The sequence below is a fragment of the Neophocaena asiaeorientalis genome, unplaced genomic scaffold, assembly GCF_003031525.2.
Source record: "Neophocaena asiaeorientalis asiaeorientalis breed wild unplaced genomic scaffold, Neophocaena_asiaeorientalis_V1.1 scaffold303, whole genome shotgun sequence".
Classification (NCBI taxonomy): Eukaryota; Metazoa; Chordata; class Mammalia; order Artiodactyla; family Phocoenidae; genus Neophocaena; species Neophocaena asiaeorientalis.
Window position 1 is genome coordinate 250,227 of NW_020174420.1, and position 25,442 is coordinate 275,668.

Consider the following 25,442-nt stretch of genomic DNA (forward strand, 5'->3'; position numbering starts at 1 on the left):
CGTGGGATCCCCCCAGACCGGGGCACAAACCCGCGCCCCCCCACATCGGCAGGGGAACCCTCAACCACTGCACCGCCAGGGAAGCCCCATATTCATCTTTTAAGAGCACAGTTTGCTACCTCTTCCTCTGTGAAGTTCCTTACATCCCTACAAGCAGATATGATTACTTTCTCCTTTGTCTAATCACTGCACCTGTATTTATTTCTATCTTTATACTCTTTGCACTGAATTTCAGCCCCTCAATTGCTTACCTACTTCTTACAATAGAATGATGTGAGGTTCAAGAGTCAGAGAATCCATCTTATTCTTTGTATACCCAAATTCTTTGTATACTCAGTGCAATATCTGGTGCCAAATAGATATTCAATACGTTTGACTGAAAGTAGTGATACAGAGAGAAAACACTGTGAGTTAGAACAGTGAGAGGAGGCTTCCTAAAGGAAGAATAATTTTACTTGGGTTTTGGAGGAAAGGTTGGATACAGGCAGGGAGAGGTCTTCTAGAAGGGAAATAGCATAAGCAAAGATACAGTAGTGGAAATATTTTTAGTATATTATGAGGTAGATTCTGATCCAAGTAGAAGATTCACGTTGGAGAGTATTGGATAATACATTGGAAAATTAAGTTCAGCTTCCATTATTGTGGAGTCTTAGTGATAAGATTATGGAGTTTGAATTTGTACTTGTTCAAATTGTTTCCCCCAGTTTACCTCATGTTTAATTGGTGTGATGAATGATGTGGTTTAAGAAGAGCCTGGCTGCAATATGCATGGGAATTGTAATGAGGAGGTGATGAGTTCCATTTTAGGTATGTTGGAAGTGAAGTGATGGTAGAACACACAGTAGTAATATGAAACTAGAGATATGCTATTGGATCTTGGGAGAGTGGTAGAAGAGTAGGGGCTGAGGAATAAACCTTGCTTAATTTCTGTATATTAGGAAACCAGAGAAGAACACATGTGAGGAATCTTGAGGAAGAGGTGGGTAAATGTGTAAAGATTATTCACAAAGAGAATGAACAACCAAGAAAAAAAAAGCCTAAATGCTTTCTTAAGTCTATTTGTGTACTTGATACCCTTTTACCTCTACTGCAACCTAGGCAGCAGAAATCAGTAGCTGCTTCTTTGGCTCCAAGGTTGTCTTTGGAGGGACAGAATAAATGGTCCTGGTGAGGCGGCTTAGCATGTTAGAAAAGAGCTCTGAAGAGCTTTTATTATTATTATTTTTTTAAGGGCTTTATAGAGTCACATGTTAATTTTAATATATATTGCATATATTTACATATTTATATCTACGCTTACTCTTCTCCACTTCCTGCCAGTCCCATAGTATACATTTTGAATAGATGGTAGTTTTCCTTTGCTTCCTAATGGGTAATAACTGAGTATTTATTTCGTTGTTCTACCTGTTTTAGTATTTCCAACTTGGCCAGTTCTTTCTTGGCAGATCTGCCCTGACTGCTCATTTATAGACTGGAGAAGACTTGATAATTTTGACAGAGATCCCGGGTTCTCATAGAGACTTGGAATAAAACTTGTCGTGCTCTCATTTCTAGCATAGGGTTTGCTATTTTAATTTGCTGATTTGGCCTAAACTGCTTTGCGCTCCATCAAATTGATTGGTAAACCAGACACACCTAAAAAGAACAAATCATAGATGATCTAAAATTACTTCCATAGGATACTTTCAGATTTGTATCATTTCAAGTATAAATGATAGTACTTAAGTGTGGCTCCTTTTGATTGCTTTTGGTACACTGATAGTATTTTAGTGATTGTGAAGGAAAAATATTTAACTTTGGATTCAATAAAATAAGACCAACTTATGAAAGCTTTTGGTTTTGCTGTACTGAAAGAGAGGATAAAGAGACAAGTGATTACTCTCTAGTTGAGAGCTTGTTTTTTTTTTTTTTTTGCGGTACCCGGGCCTCTCACTGCTGCGGCCTCTCCCGCTGCGGAGCACAGGCTCCGGACGCGCAGGCTCAGCGGCCATGGCTCACGGGCCCAGCCGCTCCGCGGCACGCGGGATCCTCCCGGACCGGGGCACGAACCCGTGTCCCCTGCATCGACAGGCGGACTCCCAACCACTGCGCCACCAGGGAAGCCCGAGAGCTTGTTTTTTTTAAATCTGAAAGCTTTAGATTTCTAGAGTCCTGGATCCCTTTTTGTGTGGTTTGCATTGGAAGTAAGTGGGGGAGAACTTCTTACTTTTGAGAGAAGTAGAATGTTCTATCTAATTTGGGGTCTCAAATGCTTGGAGGGTATGTATGTCTTGTGTACAAACATAAATGTGCTTGGATACCTTCTCTGTCAGTTTCGTTACTGAAGCCATGTATTTTATGTAAGTCAAACCAAAATATCAACAAGTACTATGCAGAGAAACAAGTTAGTCCATTGATACAAATCTCTGGAATGTAGATTCTTTTCATTTTCTTGGCAGAAACTAGCTCACATAGTTCAAGTTTTTCTCTGTCTTGTTATAATTGTCTCATTTAACCAGTACCTGGACTAACACCTTATACTGAATATTTATCTAGAATTCCTTAATCTCATTCAGAATATTTGGAGATTTTGATTTTTCTCCTGAACTAATTTCTACTTGTCACTGAGTAGAAATATCATATATTGATTAAGCAATGTGTATTCTGGGAGGTCACATTTCTTAAGCTTTGTATCTTCGGATGATACTAAGTATTAGTATTATTTCTTCTAAAAAGGAAAGTTCCACTGTGAAATACTTTTGGAATGTGCTGGGTTAAACCATATTAAAGAAGTTTCCTTAAAATAGGACTTCTCCCAGTTTTTATTCTGTTAATGTGCATCGTATATCTACAAGAAGGCTTGTATAACATGCAGTGTTTCCCGTTTATTTGACCACAGAACTCTTTTTTTGGGGGAAACATTTTCGTCATGCTCTGAGGGACTGTTGGTATAGTGGGAAGATCACTGATATGGAATTTAGGAGATCACACTTTGGGCTTCTGATTTATCACTTACTAGCCTTGTAGCTTCAAACAAATCCTTTGTCTTCTAGCCTGTTTCCTGAGTGGTAACTAAGGTCCCTTCCAGCTCTGATACTTTGGTTTAGCTTCTTTTGTTGAGTCTGAATAGTCACACTTTCCACCTCTTTGGATCTATGGAAACCACACCATCATTTGAGTCTATTTTGTTAAGTTGAGGGAATTATACTTTTCTATAAAAGTTTAGAAAAAGAAATGCTTAAAACTCTGTTTTCCACAGACTAAGCTCATGAAATCCTGTTTAATTAGTTAGTTCAGATTACTCTATTATGATATTTCATTATCCTGATTAAAATTTATTGGTCTCTTGTATCCACATATGTGTTTCTAAGAGTCCCCTAAGCTTAAAGGCTCCTGTCCCTCTTCTCCCAACCACAGTGGTTCTAGTATAGCACTTATCTTTCAAGAGATAAATATTCAGTCATTTTTACTAATCTCTTGGCTACTTAGGTACAGATCAGTAGATTTCTTTTTTGTGATGACTTAGTGTTTGTATTTGAAAAGTTTCATGATAATATTGACTGATTATCTTTTTTTCTATGGAAACTGGGGAAATGAATAAAGATGGGTAGCTCCAGGGTTAAAAATCTGTACATTAATATGTTTGGTTTTATTTCTGGCACTAAAACTTCATATATTAAGGGATTTTGTTGTATTTTTCTTAAGATACCAATTAGTTCAAAATTAGAAGTTCTTTGAATACTTAATTAAGTTCTGTTTCTTTTGTTTCTTTTTTTGTTTATTTGCATGTATGTGTTTCTATCCTAGGCCCAACAACAAAGAAACCTGGATAACATCATCTTGCAACAACCCAGAATAGGTAGCAAGAGAAAACCTAAGAAAGATGCATATACAATTTTTGATACAGAGATAGGAAGCACTAGCCCCAAGTCTGAACAGGATTCAGGAATTCTGGATGTTGAAGATGAGGAAGATGATGAAGAGGTAACTAACATTTGAACCGGGGAAGTGAACCTGTTGTTACGTTTCAATATGGTATGTTTGAGATGTGATGAAGAATTTATCCATATAACATAGCTGTGATATCTTCTGGATATTAAATATCATTTTAAGTACAAATGTTCCCTGATTTAAGGAAACTGAAGATGTACTAAGATATCTTAGATTCTAATTCTTTAGACTTTAAATATACTCATCCATTTTTTTTTTTTTTTTTTTTTTTTAAGTTTCAGGGTTTGTTGATTGTATACTGACTGGGTACTACATTAAGGGAAGAGTAGAGTTTACCTGACTTAGAGAAAGAGATCTATTGATAGATGATCTCCACTGAAGCTGGAACAAAGTTACTTCAGACAAATAAAAGATGTTACTTTAAACAGTAGGAGTAAACAGAGATTTCTTAGGCTTGAGAAATGGTTCAGATTGAAATTATAAAAAGGTTCCAGAAAGTTGAGAACATATTTCTGGAGGAAATAAATGTATGAGTGATTATAGGGTATCTGGGAATTTTGTGATATATCCCTAACCTCTTAGTTCTGTGACACTTTCAGGTAAAGAATAAGATTAAGTGGCTTAACTAGTGCATTTTTTTATATCCTTCTTTGTTGTTGGAAATATGTTTAATGTGTTTTTAAAAATAAAACTACTATGACATTTGAGATTTCCAGTTAAAACATTTTTGAACTACTTATCATTTGCATAAACTGGATTCGTTTTTTTGTGAGTATAGTGGTTAGGTGCATGAGCTTTGCAGACTTACAGACTGCATTCAGATATTGGTTTTGCCGTTTTATTTTATTTTACTGTAAAAATTGTCATTAATGATCATATTATTTACTTTTCAAATGCTCACTGACATGTGCAAGGAACCATTTACTCCTGTTCTCAGTAACCTGTTTCATCTTCAAGTATTTGTCTCCTTTTCATTGTTTCATTTCTCCAGATAAAACTGGGTTCAGTGTTTCTTCTCCATCATTGTTCTTTGTTATGCGCTTACTAACCTTCTTACTCTCCTCTCCATGCCAAAATACAGCCCCAAACTTTTCACTGTCTAACTTTGCAATCTTAGGGTAATCTTGATCCCCTGAATATTTTTTAGCATTCTCTCTTGCCTGGAATGACTGGTATGGTTGGATATGGATCCACCCTGGAGATCAGATTGTCAGGGATTAGACCTATCACAGATGAAGAATTACAGTAATGGTACAATAAAATATCAGGATCAAGATAAATCCAGTTAACATTTTAAACTTACATTTTGGTTGCCCATTAAGGAAATTAAATTCTATCAGGCATTATGGCTTAAGGAAACAAGTTAAACATTGTCTGTGCCCCTGGATAATACACACCCCAAAGAGATGGTTATGTGATAAGATGAAAGCATGAAACGTACACAGTTCTCATATATTAGTGAGAACCTTCTGGATATGAGCTACTGTTTATCATTAGCTCCCTGAAGATCCTGGGCAAGTCCTTTTTAATTTTTGTGCCATATTTCTTCATTGTTTTGTCTTCTGAGGTCCAAAGAGGATGAAGAAAGTACGACTAGTAAAACGTGTTGCGATCCCTCATAAAGGAAATATTGTAAGAATGTACTTGGAAGTTAACATTTTAAAATGGTTCTGTATCCCAAATCAAACAGAATTTGTATTAGAGATTTGCTGATTGAGCTCTTACAACAAGAATTCAGCACTTTGCTGTCATCTAATGGCATCCTATCTTAAAAAAAAATCCTACCTTATATTTATTTACTTCTCAGTTTGAATCTTCTTCAAGTGCACATTCTTAATCTCAAACCTCATGTAGAGAATTATTTATTTAGATGTCTCCAAACTGGTTTCTTGGCATAGTTCTTGCATGGTGTGAATAAATTCTTCAGATAAGGTCTTCCGTGACCCACTGTGACGTTCTGACCTTCATTCTTGTCATTCTTCAACAGACCTCATTGAGAGTAGCGCAAATAGTTTTTGAAATATTTTGACTTTTAAACTGTGCCATAGAATCTAGTAGTTCTTAATCTATTTGGAGATCGTCATATTCCTGTGAGAGTTTGATAAAAAATATGGAGCCTTTACCCAGTAAAATCTATGTATATTCACTCACAAAAAGTTCTGCATGAAATTTCAGGGAATTTGTGAAACTCATGTTGCCCTTAGGACCTGAGTTAAGAGCCATGTTGTAGAGAAAGTGCTTCTTGACCTTAAATGTGCATAGGAATCACCTTGGAATCATATTTAAATGCAGATTCTGATTCTGCAGGTTGGGGGGTGAATCTGAGAATCTACATTTTTAACAAGCTCCCAGGTAAGGATGGTGCTTCTGGACCCTGGGCACACTTTGAGTTGCAAGGCTATAGTGGATCATGAGGAAGCATTTTTAGTACATAAAGCAAACAAACTCATGAATGTTTAGGTGTCCTATTGCTTTTTCATTAATATGTCCTAACATTTTTCCAGCAATGAATACAGTACTTGAAGAGAAAGTTATAGTTTGTCTTCTAAAATCTGTTGCTTGTAATAGATTACCTGCATTATTTTTTATGAAATTTTATGATTCTGATTTAATATACTTAAGTTAGGTATATTTTTCATTCTCTGAAGAACTTTTTGCCCTTTCCTAGTGCTTTTAATGGAAGTGTACTTAATACATTCTTTGAGCCAAGTGACATTTGTACATTAATTAGTATGTTTTTAGTTTGATAATACTTAATAGTAGACCATAGAATGAGATGGGTAAGGAAAACCAAACACCTAGAAAATAGCTTTGCACATAGTAAACAGATAGTTAATACATTGTTAAACCGAAATAAAGTTTGTGCCGGAGATGGGAAAAACTTAATAGCCTGGAGAACTGAAGATGAAGTCATAGAAGTGAATTGTCATCTTGGATAAAAAACTGACTACATGTTGAGCTGACTGACAGAGTCAGTCTCTTGATTGTTGAGAAGTGTTGCAGGAAAACTGTTCCCCTGTAAATTCTCTTCCTATTTGTATTTTATTTTTGTCTAAACTAATGAAAGGGTCGCCTTAGTTAAGTTTTTTTTTAACTTGTCTTATATTAGAGTTGAACTATATAAACTACTGATATTTGACCGTTTTTCATCAACTTAATTCAATTGGTTTTCAGTGGAAATATGTATGATTTGGGGAATTTAAAAAAATTATATAAGTTTCAAGTGTACATTATAATTTGAGATCTGTATATACTACAAAGTGATCACGCACCAGATGGTCACATCTGTCACCATACAATTGACCCCTTTAATGCCTTGCACCCATCCCCCAGCCCCCTTCCCTTCTGTTAACCACCAATCTGTTCCCTGTAACTGTTTGTTTTTGTTTTATTTATTTGTTTTGTTTTAGATTCCACATATGAATGAAATCATACAGTATTTGTCTTTTTACTTCTGACTTATTTCACTTAGCATAATACTCTCAGTTCCAGCCATATCATCCCAGATGGCAAGATTTCATTCTTTTTATATAGCTGCATAGTATCATTGTGGGTATATCTGTATCTCTAGATCTGTATCTATACCTTTATCTACACCTATATGCCACATCTTTTTTATCCATTCATCCATTGATGGACACTTAGTTTTTTTCCCTGTCTTGGCTATTATAAATAATGTTCCAGTGAACATGGTGCATATATCTTTTTGTTTTTAAATTCCTCTACTTTTTTTTTTTTTTAGCAAATTGTATTATTTATTTATTTATTTTTGTCTGTGTTGGGTCTTCGTTTCTATGCGAGGGCTTTCTCTAGTTGCGGTGAGTGGGGGCCATGCTTCATCTCGGTACACGGGCACTGTCGCAGCCTCTCTTGTTGCAGAGCACGAGCTCCAGACGCGCAGGCTCTTAGTGTGGCTCACGGGCCTAGTTGCTCCACGGCATGTGGGACCTGCCCAGACCAGGGCTCGAACCCATGTCCCCTGCATTGGCAGGCAGACTCTCAACCACTGCACCACCAGGGAAGCCCCATATATCTTTTTGAATTAGTGTTTTCATATTCTTTGTATATATACCGAGAAGTGGAATAGCTGGATAATGTGGTAGTTCTATTCTTAACTTTTTGAGGAATCTCTGTACTGTTTTCCATAGTGGCTACACCAATTTACAATCCCACCAACAGTATGTGAGGGTTCCCTTTTCTCCATATCCTCTCCAACACTTGTTATTTCTTAATGTTTTGTTCAAGCCATTCTAATAGGTGTGAGGTGGTTACACCTGTTATTATGGTTTTCATTTGCATTTCTCTAGTAATTAGTGATCTTGAACATCTTTTTATGTGATTTTTGGCCATCTGTATGTCTTCTTTAGTGAATTGTCTATTCAGATCATTTCCCCATTTTTTAATAGGGCTGTTTGTTCTTTTGTTGTTGAGCTGTATGAGTTCTCTATGTAGTTTAGATATTAACCCCTTATTGGATATACGATTTGCAAATATCTTCTCCCATTCAGTAGGTTGCCTTTTTGTTTTAATGATGATTTCCTTTGCTGTTTAGAAGCTTTTTAGTTTGATATAGTCCCATTTGTTTATTTTTGCTTTTGTTTCCCTTGCCTTTGGAGTCAGATCCAAAAAACATCACTAAACAGAAGTCAGTGAGATTACCACCTATGTTTTCTTCCAGGAATTTTGTGGTTTCACGTCTTATATTCAAGTCTTCAAACCATTTTGAGCTAATTTTTGTTTATGGTATAAGATAATGGTTCAGTTTCATTCTTTTGTCTGTAGCTGTCCAATTTTCCCAATACCACTTATTGAAGAGACTGTCCTTTCTCCATTGTATGTTCTTTGCCCCTTCATCATAAATTAATTGTCCACATATGTGTGGATTTTTTTCTGGGCTCTTAATTATGCTCCATTGATCTGTGTGTCTGCTTTTGGGCCAGTACCATTCTGTTTTGATTACTATATCTGTGTAGTATAGTTTGAAATTAGGATCATGGTATCTTTGGCTTTGTTGTTTTTCAAGATTGTTTGGGCTATTTGGGATCTTTTGTGGTTCCATACAAATTTTAGAATTATTTGTTCTAGTTCTGTAAAATATTTCACTGGAATTTTGATAGGGATTGCATTGAATCTGTAGATTGTTTTGGGTATCATGAACATTTTAACAATATTAACTCTTCTAATCCATGAGCTTGGAATGTTTTTTCACTTATTTGTGTCTTCTTTAATTTCTTTCATCAGTCTTAGAGTTTTCAGTGTATAGGCCTTTTACCTCCTTGGTTAAATTTATTCCTAGGTATTTTATTCTTTTTGATGTAATTGTAAATTGGATTGTTTTCTTAATTTCTCTTTCTGATATTTCAATACTATTGTACAAGAAATGTCATGGATTTCTGCATATTGATTTTGTATCCTGGAGCTTTGCTGAATTCATTGATTAGTTCTAATGTTTTTTTGGTGGAGTCTTTAGGGGTTTCTATATATAGTATCATGTCATCTGCAAACAGTAACAGTCTTACGTCTTTCTTTTTCTAATTTGGATGCCTTTTATTTCTTTTCCTTGCCTAATTGCTGTGGCTATGGCTTTGAATACTTTTCTGAGTATAAGTGGTGAGAGTGGGCATCCTTGTTTTATTTCTGATCTTAGAGGGAAAGCTTTCATCTTTTCACTGTTGACTATGGTGTTAGCTGTGGGTCTGTCATATATCACCTTTATTATGTTGAAGTATATTCCCTCTATACCCACTTTGAGAGTTTTTATCATAAATGACTCTTGAATTTTAAAAGCTTTTTCTGCATTTACTGAGATAGTCATATGATTTTTATCCTTCATTTTGTTAATGTGGTATATCACATGAATTGATTTGTGGATGTTGAACTATCCTTGATCCCTGGAGTAAATCCCACTTGATTGTGGTGTATAATCCTTTTAATGTATTGTCGAATTCAGTTTGCTAATATGTTGTTGAGGTTTTTACCTCTATGTCCATAAGAGATATTGGCCTGTAGTTTTCTTTTTGGTGTTGCTCTTGTCTAGTTTTGGAATCAGGGTAACGCTGGCCTCCTAAAAAGTGTTTGGAAGCATTCCCTCCTATTCATTTTTTTTGGAGGAGTTTGAGAAGGATAGGTGTTAAATCTTTTTTGAATATTTGGGATGATTCACCAGTGAAGCCATCAGGTCTAAGCCTTTTGTTTGCTGGGAGGTTTTTGATTACTGATTCAGTCTCCTTACTAGTAATCAGTCAATTTAACATTTCTATTTTCTCATGATTTAATCTTGGTAGACTGTATGTTTTTAGGAATTTATCTGTTTCTTCTAGGTTGTCCCATTTGTTGGCATATTATTGTTCATAGTATTCTCTTATCATCCTTTGTATTTTTGTGGTATCAGTTTTAACTTCTCTTTCATTTCCGATTTTATTTGAGCCCTCTCATTTTTTTTCTTGCTTAGTCTGAAAGCTTGTCAATTTTGTTTATCTTGTTAAAGAACCAGCTCTTACTTTCATTGATCTTTTCTATTGTCTTTTTAGTCTCTATTTCATTTATTTCTGCACTGATCTTATTATTTTCTTCCTTCTACTAACTTTGGGCTTTGTTTGTGCTTCTTTTTTTAGTTCCTTAAAGTGTAAAGTTAGATTTCTCTTGTTTCTTAAAGTAGTCCTGTGTTGTTGTTGACTTCCTTCTAAGAACTACATTTGCTGCACCCCACAGATTTTAGTATGTAATATTTCTGTTTTCACTTGTCTCTACATATTTTTTGATTTCACTTTTGATTTCGTCAGTGACCCAGTGGTTGTTTAGTAGAATGTTGTTTAATTTCCACATTTTTGTGGGTTTTTTTTTTTCAGTATTCCTCTTGTAATTGATTTCTATTTTCATAGCTTTGTGGCCAGAAAAGATGCTTCATATAATTTTGGTCGTCTTAAATTTATTGAGACTTGATTTTTGGCCTAACAAGTGATTTATCCTGGAGAGTGTTCCATGTGCACTTGAGAAGAATGTGTATTCTGCTTCTTTTAGATGGAGTATTCTGTATAAATCTATTAATTCCATTGGATCTAATATGTCATTTAAGGCTGATGTTTTCTTATTGGTTTTCTGTCTGGATGGTGTATCTATTGCTATAAGTGGGGTGTCAATGTCCCCTACTATTATTGTATTGCTATTAATTTTCTCTTTAAGTTCATTAATATTTGCTTTATGTATCTTGGTACTCCTATGTTGGGTGCATACATATTTTAAGTGTTGTTTCCGTAGTGTAGTGGTTATCACATTTGCCTTGCACATATTTATAAACGTTATATCTTCTTGCTGTATTAACCCCCTTATTGTTATGTAGTGCTTCTCTTTGTTTTTTATTACAGTCTTTGTTTTAGAGTCCATTTTGTCTCATATGACTATAGCTATACCAGCTTTCTTTTCATTTCCATTTGCATGGAATGTGTTTTTCCATCCTTTTACATCCAGTCTGTTTATGTCCTTACTTATGAAGTGAGTCTTTTGTAGGCAGCATATAGATGGGTCTTGTTTTTTATTTTTTAATCCATTCAGCCACTCTGTCTTTTGATTGGAGAATTTAGTCCATTTATATATAAAGTAATTATTGATAGGTATGTACTTACTGCCATTCTGTGATTTGTTTTCTAGCTATTTTTATAGTTTCTGTTTCTTTTTCTCTCTTCCCTTGTGGTTTGATGATTTTCTTTAGTGCTTTGTTTAGATTCCTTTCTCATTTTCATTTGTGTATTTACTATAAGTTTTTTCTTTGTAGTTATCAGGTTCACATGTATCATCCCATGTATATCAGGTTCACATGTGTCATCCCATGTATATAACAGTCTATTTTAAGTTGATAGCAACTTAAATTTGAGCACATTCCACAATTCTACATTTTTTACTATCCCACTACATTTTATGTTTTTGATGTCACATTTAACATCTTTTTATTTTATGTTCCCTTAGCAAATTATTGTATTTTTAGCTAATTTTATTTCTTTTGTCTTTTAAACTTCATGGTAGCATTATAAGTGATTTATCTGCTACCTTCTTATTTACCTTTTCCTATGAGATGTGAATTTTCTTATGTTTTCTCCTTATTAATTAGTGCCATTTTTTTTCAACTTAGGGAATTCCCTGTAACATTTCTTATAAGTCCACTTTAGTGGTGATAAACTTCTTTAGGTTTTGATTATTTGGAAAACTCTTTATCTCTCCTTTAATTCTGAATGTGATAACCTTGCTGGGTAGAGAATTATTGGTTGGAAAATTTTTCCTTTCAGTAATTTGAATATGTCATGCCATTCACTTATGGCCTGCAAAGTTTATTCTGAGAAATCTGCTGAAAGCCTTATGAGGTTTTCTTTCTATGTAATAAGTTGCTTTTCTCTCATTGCTGTTAAGATTCTCTCTTAGTCCTTACTTTTACCATTTTAATTATAATGTGTCTTGGTGTGGTTCTCTTTGGTTTTGCCTTACTTGGAACTCTTTTGGACCTGGATGTCTGTTTCCTTCCCCAGATTAGGGAAGTTTTCAGCTATTACTTTTTCAAATAATTTTTCTGACCCTTTCTCTTCTTTTTGCCTTCTGGGACTTCTATAATGTAAATGTTTTTTTGCTTGATGTTGTCTCAGAGGTCCCTTAGGTATATTCACTTAAAAAAGAGATTACCACCTATGTTTTCTTCCAGGAATTTTGTGGTTTCACGTCTTATATTCAAGTCTTCAAACCATTTTGAGCTAATTTTTGTTTATGGTATAAGATAATGGTTCAGTTTCATTCTTTTGTCTGTAGCTGTCCAATTTTCCCAATACCACTTATTGAAGAGACTGTCCTTTCTCCATTGTATGTTCTTTGCCCCTTCATCATAAATTAATTGTCCACATATGTGTGGATTTTTTTCTGGGCTCTTAATTATGCTCCATTGATCTGTGTGTCTGCTTTTGGGCCAGTACCATTCTGTTTTGATTACTATATCTGTGTAGTATAGTTTGAAATTAGGATCATGGTATCTTTGGCTTTGTTGTTTTTCAAGATTGTTTGGGCTATTTGGGATCTTTTGTGGTTCCATACAAATTTTAGAATTATTTGTTCTAGTTCTGTAAAATATTTCACTGGAATTTTGATAGGGATTGCATTGAATCTGTAGATTGTTTTGGGTATCATGAACATTTTAACAATATTAACTCTTCTAATCCATGAGCTTGGAATGTTTTTTCACTTATTTGTGTCTTCTTTAATTTCTTTCATCAGTCTTAGAGTTTTCAGTGTATAGGCCTTTTACCTCCTTGGTTAAATTTATTCCTAGGTATTTTATTCTTTTTGATGTAATTGTAAATTGGATTGTTTTCTTAATTTCTCTTTCTGATATTTCAATACTATTGTACAAGAAATGTCATGGATTTCTGCATATTGATTTTGTATCCTGGAGCTTTGCTGAATTCATTGATTAGTTCTAATGTTTTTTTGGTGGAGTCTTTAGGGGTTTCTATATATAGTATCATGTCATCTGCAAACAGTAACAGTCTTACGTCTTTCTTTTTCTAATTTGGATGCCTTTTATTTCTTTTCCTTGCCTAATTGCTGTGGCTATGGCTTTGAATACTTTTCTGAGTATAAGTGGTGAGAGTGGGCATCCTTGTTTTATTTCTGATCTTAGAGGGAAAGCTTTCATCTTTTCACTGTTGACTATGGTGTTAGCTGTGGGTCTGTCATATATCACCTTTATTATGTTGAAGTATATTCCCTCTATACCCACTTTGAGAGTTTTTATCATAAATGACTCTTGAATTTTAAAAGCTTTTTCTGCATTTACTGAGATAGTCATATGATTTTTATCCTTCATTTTGTTAATGTGGTATATCACATGAATTGATTTGTGGATGTTGAACTATCCTTGATCCCTGGAGTAAATCCCACTTGATTGTGGTGTATAATCCTTTTAATGTATTGTCGAATTCAGTTTGCTAATATGTTGTTGAGGTTTTTACCTCTATGTCCATAAGAGATATTGGCCTGTAGTTTTCTTTTTGGTGTTGCTCTTGTCTAGTTTTGGAATCAGGGTAACGCTGGCCTCCTAAAAAGTGTTTGGAAGCATTCCCTCCTATTCATTTTTTTTGGAGGAGTTTGAGAAGGATAGGTGTTAAATCTTTTTTGAATATTTGGGATGATTCACCAGTGAAGCCATCAGGTCTAAGCCTTTTGTTTGCTGGGAGGTTTTTGATTACTGATTCAGTCTCCTTACTAGTAATCAGTCAATTTAACATTTCTATTTTCTCATGATTTAATCTTGGTAGACTGTATGTTTTTAGGAATTTATCTGTTTCTTCTAGGTTGTCCCATTTGTTGGCATATTATTGTTCATAGTATTCTCTTATCATCCTTTGTATTTTTGTGGTATCAGTTTTAACTTCTCTTTCATTTCCGATTTTATTTGAGCCCTCTCATTTTTTTTCTTGCTTAGTCTGAAAGCTTGTCAATTTTGTTTATCTTGTTAAAGAACCAGCTCTTACTTTCATTGATCTTTTCTATTGTCTTTTTAGTCTCTATTTCATTTATTTCTGCACTGATCTTATTATTTTCTTCCTTCTACTAACTTTGGGCTTTGTTTGTGCTTCTTTTTTTAGTTCCTTAAAGTGTAAAGTTAGATTTCTCTTGTTTCTTAAAGTAGTCCTGTGTTGTTGTTGACTTCCTTCTAAGAACTACATTTGCTGCACCCCACAGATTTTAGTATGTAATATTTCTGTTTTCACTTGTCTCTACATATTTTTTGATTTCACTTTTGATTTCGTCAGTGACCCAGTGGTTGTTTAGTAGAATGTTGTTTAATTTCCACATTTTTGTGGGTTTTTTTTTTTCAGTATTCCTCTTGTAATTGATTTCTATTTTCATAGCTTTGTGGCCAGAAAAGATGCTTCATATAATTTTGGTCGTCTTAAATTTATTGAGACTTGATTTTTGGCCTAACAAGTGATTTATCCTGGAGAGTGTTCCATGTGCACTTGAGAAGAATGTGTATTCTGCTTCTTTTAGATGGAGTATTCTGTATAAATCTATTAATTCCATTGGATCTAATATGTCATTTAAGGCTGATGTTTTCTTATTGGTTTTCTGTCTGGATGGTGTATCTATTGCTATAAGTGGGGTGTCAATGTCCCCTACTATTATTGTATTGCTATTAATTTTCTCTTTAAGTTCATTAATATTTGCTTTATGTATCTTGGTACTCCTATGTTGGGTGCATACATATTTTAAGTGTTGTTTCCGTAGTGTAGTGGTTATCACATTTGCCTTGCACATATTTATAAACGTTATATCTTCTTGCTGTATTAACCCCCTTATTGTTATGTAGTGCTTCTCTTTGTTTTTTATTACAGTCTTTGTTTTAGAGTCCATTTTGTCTCATATGACTATAGCTATACCAGCTTTCTTTTCATTTCCATTTGCATGGAATGTGTTTTTCCATCCTTTTACATCCAGTCTGTTTATGTCCTTACTTATGAAGTGAGTCTTTTGTAGGCAGCATATAGATGGGTCTTGTTTTTTATTTTTTAATCCATTCAGCCACTCTGTCTTTTGATTGGAGAATTTAGTCCATTTATATATAAAGTAATTATTGATAGGTATGTACTTACTGCCATTCTGTGATTTGTTTTCTAGCTATTTTTATAGTTTCTGTTTCTTTTTCTCTCTTCCCTTGTGGTTTGATGATTTTCTTTAGTGCTTTGTTTAGATTCCTTTCTCATTTTCATTTGTGTATTTACTATAAGTTTTTTCTTTGTAGTTATCAGGTTCACATGTATCATCCCATGTATATCAGGTTCACATGTGTCATCCCATGTATATAACAGTCTATTTTAAGTTGATAGCAACTTAAATTTGAGCACATTCCACAATTCTACATTTTTTACTATCCCACTACATTTTATGTTTTTGATGTCACATTTAACATCTTTTTATTTTATGTTCCCTTAGCAAATTATTGTATTTTTAGCTAATTTTATTTCTTTTGTCTTTTAAACTTCATGGTAGCATTATAAGTGATTTATCTGCTACCTTCTTATTTACCTTTTCCTATGAGATGTGAATTTTCTTATGTTTTCTCCTTATTAATTAGTGCCATTTTTTTTCAACTTAGGGAATTCCCTGTAACATTTCTTATAAGTCCACTTTAGTGGTGATAAACTTCTTTAGGTTTTGATTATTTGGAAAACTCTTTATCTCTCCTTTAATTCTGAATGTGATAACCTTGCTGGGTAGAGAATTATTGGTTGGAAAATTTTTCCTTTCAGTAATTTGAATATGTCATGCCATTCACTTATGGCCTGCAAAGTTTATTCTGAGAAATCTGCTGAAAGCCTTATGAGGTTTTCTTTCTATGTAATAAGTTGCTTTTCTCTCATTGCTGTTAAGATTCTCTCTTAGTCCTTACTTTTACCATTTTAATTATAATGTGTCTTGGTGTGGTTCTCTTTGGTTTTGCCTTACTTGGAACTCTTTTGGACCTGGATGTCTGTTTCCTTCCCCAGATTAGGGAAGTTTTCAGCTATTACTTTTTCAAATAATTTTTCTGACCCTTTCTCTTCTTTTTGCCTTCTGGGACTTCTATAATGTAAATGTTTTTTTGCTTGATGTTGTCTCAGAGGTCCCTTAGGTATATTCACTTAAAAAATTTTTTTTCTTTTTGCTGCTTTTTCTAGGTGATTTCCATGCTTTTCTTCCAGCTCATTGATTCATTCTTCTTCATCCAATCTGCTGTTGAACCCCTCAGGTGTATATTTCAGTTGAGTTATGACTGCTATTTGGTACTTTCATATATTTTCTATCTTTTTGTTAAGGATATCACTGTGTTCATTCATTCCTCTCCTGAGTTTGGTGAGTATGTTTATGACCATTACTTTAAACTGTTAATCAGGTTGGTTGTTTATCTCCATTTCATTAAGGTCTTTTTCTGGGCATCTGTCTTATTTTTTGGTTTGGAGTATGTTCCTTTGTCTCCTCATTTTGCCTGGCTCTCTGTGTTTGTCTATATGTTATTAGGTGAAACAGCTGTCTCTCTCATTCTTAAAGGAGTATTCTTGTATAAGGTATGATCCTTGGGGCCTGGAAGCACAGTCTTCCCTGGCCACCAGAGCCAGGTGCTCAAGGGTTGTCCCTCATGTGGGCTGCACCTGCCCTCCAGCTGTGGTGGGACCTCAGCTGCTTCGTGGGGAAGATGGGGAGTGGTGCACTTGGCCGGCCTGGTTTTGATGTTGGAAATCTGTTTTGAATCTTTATGTCATACTGTGGTATATGCAGATGTTATTGCTTTTCTCTACATGTCTAGACAGAACTTAAAAAATATTTTTAGAAGTAGTGAACATTTTAGCTTGAGAGTATATTAGATTTTTCCGAAATATTATTTTTGAAATATTGGAACACATAGTACAAAGAACCACTTAAGGTGATCTATTATTTGTGAGAAAGGGGACAATAATACCTACTAAGGGTAGGGTCATTGTGAGGATTGACTGAAGTAATTTATATGATGCTTCTGTCATAGTGCTGGGCACATACAATGCTACCAGTATATAATAGTTAATATTATGGCATTCTGACTGTGTGCTTTTTTTGGAATAAAGGTGAAATATATCTTGATATAGTTTTTGATGATGTATATTTACATGGAGTGGTGACTACAATCTACTGTAAACGAAAAATCTACTGAAATAAAGCAGTATTGAGTAAGAAATAGCTTGAAGAAGCAGGACCTATGATTTCTTCTTTGTTTCTAGGTTACTTCAGAGCTTCTGTATTCTTAGAACACTTCATTGGTGTCATATTTCTGGCAGATATCTCTTTTAATTTGTTTACATACTGTTAGTGACTAGTGGTCACTATGTTATCCACAAAACTCTTAATAGAGTATGGATCAAATAAATGTTTGTTGAACAAATGATCCATGTCAGGTTTAACTCTTAAGATTTTGGTGTCTTTCTTGAAATATGTAATTAACACGATGGAAGTGCTAATTTAAATACAAATGTCATGTGTTTAATATAAAGCCTTCTGAGATGTCTTTTTGATTATGTTACTTTAATTTTGAGGTAACAAGTTGTATTTGTTTGCTAGAGCTGCCATACCAGAATACCACAGGTTGCGTGGCTTAAACAACAGAAATTTCTTTTCTAATAGTTCTGGAGGGTGATACTCTCAAGATCAAATTGCCAGCAGGGTTGGTTTATCCTCAGGCCTTTCCTCTTGGCTTGCAAATGGCTACCTTCTTGCTGTGTCCTCACATGGCTTTTTCTCTGCTTGCACGCCCCAGGTGAGTCTTCCTCTTCTTATAGGGACATCAGTTATTGTATTAGGGTCCCACCCTTATGACTTTATGTTACTTTAATTACCTCCTTAAAGGCCCTATTTTCAAATGCAGTCACTATGGGGGTTAGGGCTTCAATATATGAATTTTGGGGGAGACACAATTCAATCCATAGCAAGGTGATTGTAAAAAAACACAAGATTTGTCTATAGAAGGTGTAAGTTCTGTCAGCTTTTGTGCTGTTGAAGGAAGTCCTATAATTTCTCTGAGCATCTCTTTTCTCACCTATAAAATAGTGACAATAATTAATTAATGTCAAATTGCTTATGTAAAATTTTGGTTATGATATTTGATCCAAATTTCAAATTGTTTATTGCAGAACTTTCTATTGACGGGAAGGTAACAAAATGGGTTATTTCTCAACAAATTAAAGTGAAATAAAAGATGCCGTTAGGACTTTAGAGTTTAAATTAGAGGTTGTATATTGGCAGCCCATGGGCCAGAAACAGCTTACAGAATGGTTGTTGGCTTGTACAGTGCTTAAAAGTTTTAAAATTAGTTTCAAACTTTTAAAAGTTAGTTGAATTCACACAAAAATATCTGTATTTCCAACCTAGCCTCTTTCTAAGCATGGTAGTAATATACTAGCCCTGAGCTTCAAGGTTGCTACAAAGGATATGGTTTTTCCACTAAGCCACAATCCCGGTTGTGTCTGCACATTAGATATTGCCATTTATTATCATATTTGTGCAGTTGTTGAGGGAAATATTACTTTTACTGAGTGTGTATTAAAATATGGCAAAATGGAAGATACACTGGCAGGACCACATGTTTGGAAAAAAAAGATGAGAATATACTCCATTGTAAAAATAAGTAGTAGTCCTAGATATTTCATATACAAAGTATGTCTGTTAAAAGAATACAGTTTAACATGCTGGCCTGCTTTGCTGGTTCCCTGTACCCACTGACCCCTGTCTCCTTTGAGTTTTCCATTTCTATTCTTTTTTTTTTTTTTTTTTTTTTTTTGCGGTATGTGGGCCTCTCACTGTTGTGGCCTCTCCCGTTGCGGAGCACAGGCTCCGGACGCGCAGGCTCAACAGCCATGGCTCACCGGCCCAGCCGCTCCACGACATGTGGGATCTTCCTGGACTGGGGCACGAAGCCACGTCCCCTGCATCAGCAGGCGGACTCTCAACCACTGCGCCACCAGGGAAGCCCTCCATTTCGATTCTTGATGAAAGCTGGTCTGTTAAGGATAAATGTAGTCAAATGAAAAGTAGGTACCTGTATTTATAACCAAATGGCAATAAAGACAATTGAAAAAGTTGAGTGAAAACATTATGACATGCTTAGATATTCTATTTTGCTTTTCTTATTCCTAATTTTTGATCTTTTGGGTCTGTCCATTGGCAAAAATTTATTATGGCTCTCATTGATTTAAGATCTTTAAAATTTTTTCATTTTCTGATAGTATAAAGTTCTTGTTTTGAAATTATTTGCCTTAATTATAAAAGTCTACTTGCCTTTTCAGGTCTTCTGGAATTTCTCCTTTATGTGCTCATTGCTTATTCAACTACCACCTTCACTCTGTGCTAAGTTGCTAATAACCCCAACTAGGGAATGTACTCCCCCACCACTCCTTGTCTAAAATACCAAATTCTACTTTTCCCTGAGGACTAGGTCAATCTCACCTCTTCTGTAACATCCTCTTCTTACTTATTTATAAGAATTTTTAATTACAGTATAAGTGACATATAACATATTAGTTTTGGGTGTACAATGTAATGATTTGATATTTCTGTGTATTACAAAATGATCACCACAGTAAGTCTAGTTAATCTATCACCATACATAATTGCAATTTTTTTTGTTTTTTGGTGATGAGAACTTTTAAGATCTACTCTCTTAACATCTTTCAAGTATATAATACATTATTATTAACTATAGTTGCCATGTTGTACATTGCATGCCATGACATTTATTTTATAATTGGAAATCTGTACCTTTTGAGCCCTTTCACTCATCTTGCCCATCCCCAACTCCCACCTCTAGAGTAATATCCTCTTTTAAAAAGCTTTTTTAAAAGAAATTTTAAATCTTTAGAAAACTTACCAGAGTGGTAAGATGAACATACATATACCTTCACTTAACTACTTATTAAATTTGGAGATTTTTCTCTCAAAAAATTGATTTTGAAAGTCAGTTTTATTTTCCACCCTCTCCCACTGCCCCAGCTAAAGTTGAATCATTTGAAAGAAAGTGGCATATTTCATCCATCATATTTGAACTCTCAATACAGAAACTTCTAGTTTTCTGAGAATGATATCCTTCCACATAACCACAATACAATGGTCACACTCAGGAATTTTAATTTTGATACAATACTACCACTTAATATGTCACGTGTATACAAATTTCCCCATAATGTCCTTTACAGCAGTTTTTTTCTTTCATTTTTTCCTGCAACCACATCTAGACAAGTATCACACATTGCATTTAATTTTTATGTCTATTTATTCTCCTTTAATATCCCTTTATTTAGGCATATCTGGTGCGTCCTTCTGATTAGATTCAGGTTAATCATTTTTGGCAGGAGTATAACAAAAGTAGTATTATGTTCTTTTCAGTGCATCATATCAGGATGTACACAATTGGTTAAGGTGGTGTCTACCAGATTTCTCCACTGTAAAGGTGCCTTTCCTCCTTTGTAATTAATAAGTGATCTATAGAGTGATACTTTTAGATCATGCAGCTATCCTGTTCCCTGTTTTTCACCTGTTGGTTTAGAATTCATTGATATTTTTTTCCTGAATCATGTGTTACTGTGGTGATTATAAAATAGTGATTTTTCTATCTTTATCATTTCATTCACATTGATTAGTTGACATTATTCTTTAAAGAACTTTACTTTTCTCCCTTTTTTGTGTGTGTGTCAGTGTTGTCACATGTATTCTTTTTTATATACAAGGGTTATAGTCCATTCTTGTCTTTCATTTTGATTCTCCAGTTGTTCCAAATTTGGCTAGTGGGAGTCTCATCCATTGTCTTCATCAGTTTTTGAGCACTTCCTTTTTTTTCTGGCACAAGATATTCCTGGTCTACTCCAGGTTTTGCCCCAGCCCCCAGTATTAGCTATTTTGTCAAAGAGTTCTTGTTCCTTTTACTGGATAGTGATATTTAGAAACTGAGATGTGGGCATTAGGTATGCTCCTTTTGTGGACAGAGTTAAGAAATACACATGCTGTACCAACATAGGCATTTTTATAAATTGTGAGTTAAACCTGATGCTTCTAATTTAAACCTGATATCATAGTTCTTCCTCTTCTTCTATTCCATATTTGTGTCTCTGAGAATCCTGGTTCCCAGAGTATTAATATATTTACTCATTTGCCAAATCATATAACACAAAATAGTTTCAGAATTTCTATGCATGTGTCATTAAAAGCAGTAAACTTATTAAGTTCAAGATTTCTTTGCAGTCCTTCTCATCGTACAATACAGTGGAGCTATATAGTTCAGAGTATTTTGTTCAGATGTTTCTTGGCTATTTTATTTTCTCGTGTGTGATTGTTACCAAATTTATATATTCTTAAGTTCATTTGTTCCTTTTGTGTTATTTTTGGGGTTCCCCATCCTTATTAATTTAATTTTTTTGACTATGTAAAATATGAACATGGTTGAAAAGGCAGAATTATGTAAGAAGATACGTTCAGTGAAATCCCATTTTCCTCTTTATCTCTCCCTTCCTGATCCTACCCACCCTTTGTAAATAATCAGTATTTTGAGTTTGTGTGTGTTTGTGGCGTGTGTACTTACCCTTTCTCATACCTTACACAACATTAATAGCATCATACGTATATATTTTTTGTACTTTGTTTTTTCACTTGAAAATATATCCTGAAAATAGTAATTTTCATATCACTTCATAGAAATCATTCTCATTCTATTTTTATTGCCAAATTGTACTCTATTATTTGAATGAACCATAGTTTATTCAGCCAATTTCTTATAGGTAGGCATTTAATGATTTCCAATCTTTTCCTATGAAAGTGTAGTGTCTCTACTACATAGCTATTTGAATTAGCTTAACAAAATACTGACAAAATCAAGTACTGGCTGGGTGCTGAACAAATTAAATATTGCTGTGAAAATGCAAAATGGTACAGTCAGTTTGGAAAACAGCCTGTTAGTGTATTATAAAGGTGAACATACACTTACCATATGACCCCAGCGGTCTCACTCCTAGGAATTTACCCATTATATTCACACAATAACCTCTACCTGAATGTTTGTAGCAACTTTATTCATACATTGCCAGAAAGTAGAAGCAACCCAAGTGTCCTCCAATGAGTGAAGGGATAAATGAACCGTGGTATATCCATAATTAGAGTATCACTCTGAAATAAAAAGAAGTGAACTATAGATACATGAAACAACATAAATGAATCTCAGATGCATTATGCTAAATGAAAGAAGCAAGATTCAAATGCTACATATGGTATGAGTCTATTTATATGACATTCTTGAAAAGGCAAAAGTCTAGGGACATAAAATGGATCAGTGTTTGTCAAGGGCTGAGCATTAGGGAACAATTTGACTACAAAGGGGCATGAGGGAAATTTTGGGGGTGGTGGAACCCTTTTAAAAAATCTAGATTGTGATAGTGATTACAGGACTATATGGATTTTTTTAGAACATACAGAGTTGTTCACTAGAAAGGATGGATTTTATTGTATGTAAAACACCTTAAAACTTAAAAAAAGATTCATAATAAACCCCAAAACCTGAGAATTGTTTTCCATATAGTTGGAGATGTTTCTTCAGGGTAGGTTTCTAGATTGTTGATTCAAGGGGTAAATGCATATGTAGTTTTGTTAGATAATGTCAAATTGTGCTCCATGGAGGTTGTAACATTTTCTGTACCTCCACCCTACCAGCAATGTGTGAGGTGCCTATTTTCTTATAGCTTCCTTGAGACCATTTTTTTAAGTTATTGAATTTTTCCAGTTGCATAAATGAGAAATGGTATAGTTTGAGTTTGCATTCCTTTTACTGTGGGTGAAATGTAGTATCTGATAAGTTTGAGGGCTATTTGTATCTTTTTTCCCCAAAAAACTATCCGCTCTTTTGTTTTGCCCATTTTTTTCTAATGATTTTGGGGTTTTTTCCCTTCAATTTTTATGATTTCCTTATATATTAGGGATATTAGTTCTTTATCTATAACATTATACTATTTTCTTCTACCTACTTTTGATCACCTTAACTTTTCCTTCTCTTAGAACTTTTTATATTTAATACCATATTCGTGCTAAATTTCCTTTTTCCCTAATAGTTCAGAGTTTCTTAGCATATAGTAGACCGTTGTTAAATAAAGACCAGTTGAATTTTTATTTCCTAAGTGTTCAGGTTCAAGCAGAGAATTCTTGAGGGACCCTCATTTAATTTTAGCCACAAGGTTTTTTGCAATGTCTCAGTAAGGAGAAATGCCAATATTTTTCCTGATTTCTTCTGTTTAGTGCAAGTACTTGAGTAAATTAAGTGGTAATCTACTGAGGGATTTCTCAGGAAGAATTCTAATAATTTGTGAGAAGCTCAATAGAAAAATACTGTACTTTTTAGGATAGGGCTCTGGTCAGGGTATTCTTATATGTTTAAAAGCTTAGAAATTTTTTTATACTTTAGCCAATTCTAGTCACTTAGAATCCTGTGCCTTCTGGTTTGTGTGTCTGTGGTGTTTAGTCCAGCTTTATTAAAGCTTATGTCCAAATGAATTCTACCCTTCTTTTCTCTGAAATTTGGAAGTCAAGTAGTTCAGAAAAGTACACTGGTAAAAAATGTTTGACGGGTATTTCCTGGCTTCCAAACATAATATGGGCAGTCAAATTGGTCCTCTGAATTCAGAGGCAATGCCCCTTTAGCTAATCATTTGTTGTTTTCTCCTTTGAGAAAAATGCCTGGTGTATTTTAATGACTTGAGATCCAACTAATTTTCAGAGATAGGCACCAAGTCCCTAGATTCATTTACCAATACCAAGAAACTGAAATACCAAAATACTGTTTTAAGTGGTAATCAAAAGTATTTTCAAGATGGAGAATGATTCAAATAATTAGTGGGAAGCATATCTAAATTCCTTGTGAACTTCTATCATACTCTTTTTGGAAGAGCCACCTACTTTAAAAGGGTTTGTAAGAGAAAAATAAACGGCCTGTGTGTGTGTGTGTGTGTGTGTGTGTGTTTGTGTGTCAGTATCTCCTCGGACAGCTGTGTGAACAACAGAACTAGAGCACCCTAATGCATTTCTGTTTTCATGTACTGTCTTTATCAGCAGCCTAGGTAAATCTCTCTTAGTACATTTGCTACTCTTCTTGAGTGGAAGGAGACAAGTGATGGTTTCTTGTACTCTATTCCCCTTTTCTAATGATGTGCTTTACCCAGTAGTAAAGCAGGTAGATTTACCAGGTTGTTACCTACAGATACACTAGTGAGCCTTTAAAGGTAGTGGAAAGAACTAACTTTTAACTCCTTTTTTTTGGAAAATAAATATTAAATGAGTGTATCTGTTAAAACTTGAATGTCATTATTTTAAAATCAAAATCTCCTTTTTTAAAAAAATTAACATTTTCCTTATCATATATGAGACGAACTTACCCACTAACCTTTCCATTTTCAGAAACTTCCTTTGACTTGAACTAAGATGTATTAGAAAAGAAGAAAAACATATAAAAATCAGATCCTGATGTTTTGCAAGAATTTTCATAATCAGAAATACTCATGTTTCTTTTCTTCTTGACATCTAATATTCCCGTTTTTCCTCTGAATCTTTATATCTTCTCTAATGTATATTGTGTACAGAGGTTCAAAAGACTATTTTTTTCAGGGTGGTTTTCATTAATTCTATTTATAAATTTACTTTTCTTACTTTGTAGCATCCTCTGTCCAGACTCTTTTTGCCATCTATTTAGTGGCATCATGTGATAGCTGGTGTATTGACGGATGTAATGCTATTTAACAGCAAATAGTCTATAGACAATAATTAGGGAGTATTTCTTTGACTGAAGCTGTTAATATTTATAATAGAAATGTAAGGTTGAAACAGACAGATTAGCCATATATATTGGTATCTAACAGTACACAATCTCTAGTGGATATGTGAATGTTTAATTGTCGAACGTAGTTGTTGCCTCCATAGCATCTGCCTATGGATGTTGTAGGACA

General features: G+C 34.3%; 1 protein-coding gene across 3 annotated transcripts in view; it reads left to right on the forward strand.

The window, feature by feature from the left end:
• The window catches only part of EXOC6B (exocyst complex component 6B), a 618,471-nt gene that overhangs the window by 179,272 nt on the left and 413,757 nt on the right, over positions 1 to 25,442 (forward strand). For all 3 annotated transcript variants that reach the window (XM_024756397.1, XM_024756398.1, XM_024756399.1), the window contains one exon: positions 3,787 to 3,963. In XM_024756397.1, coding sequence (XP_024612165.1) covers positions 3,787 to 3,963 — 177 coding nt within the window. The remainder of the gene's footprint in view (positions 1 to 3,786; positions 3,964 to 25,442) is intronic.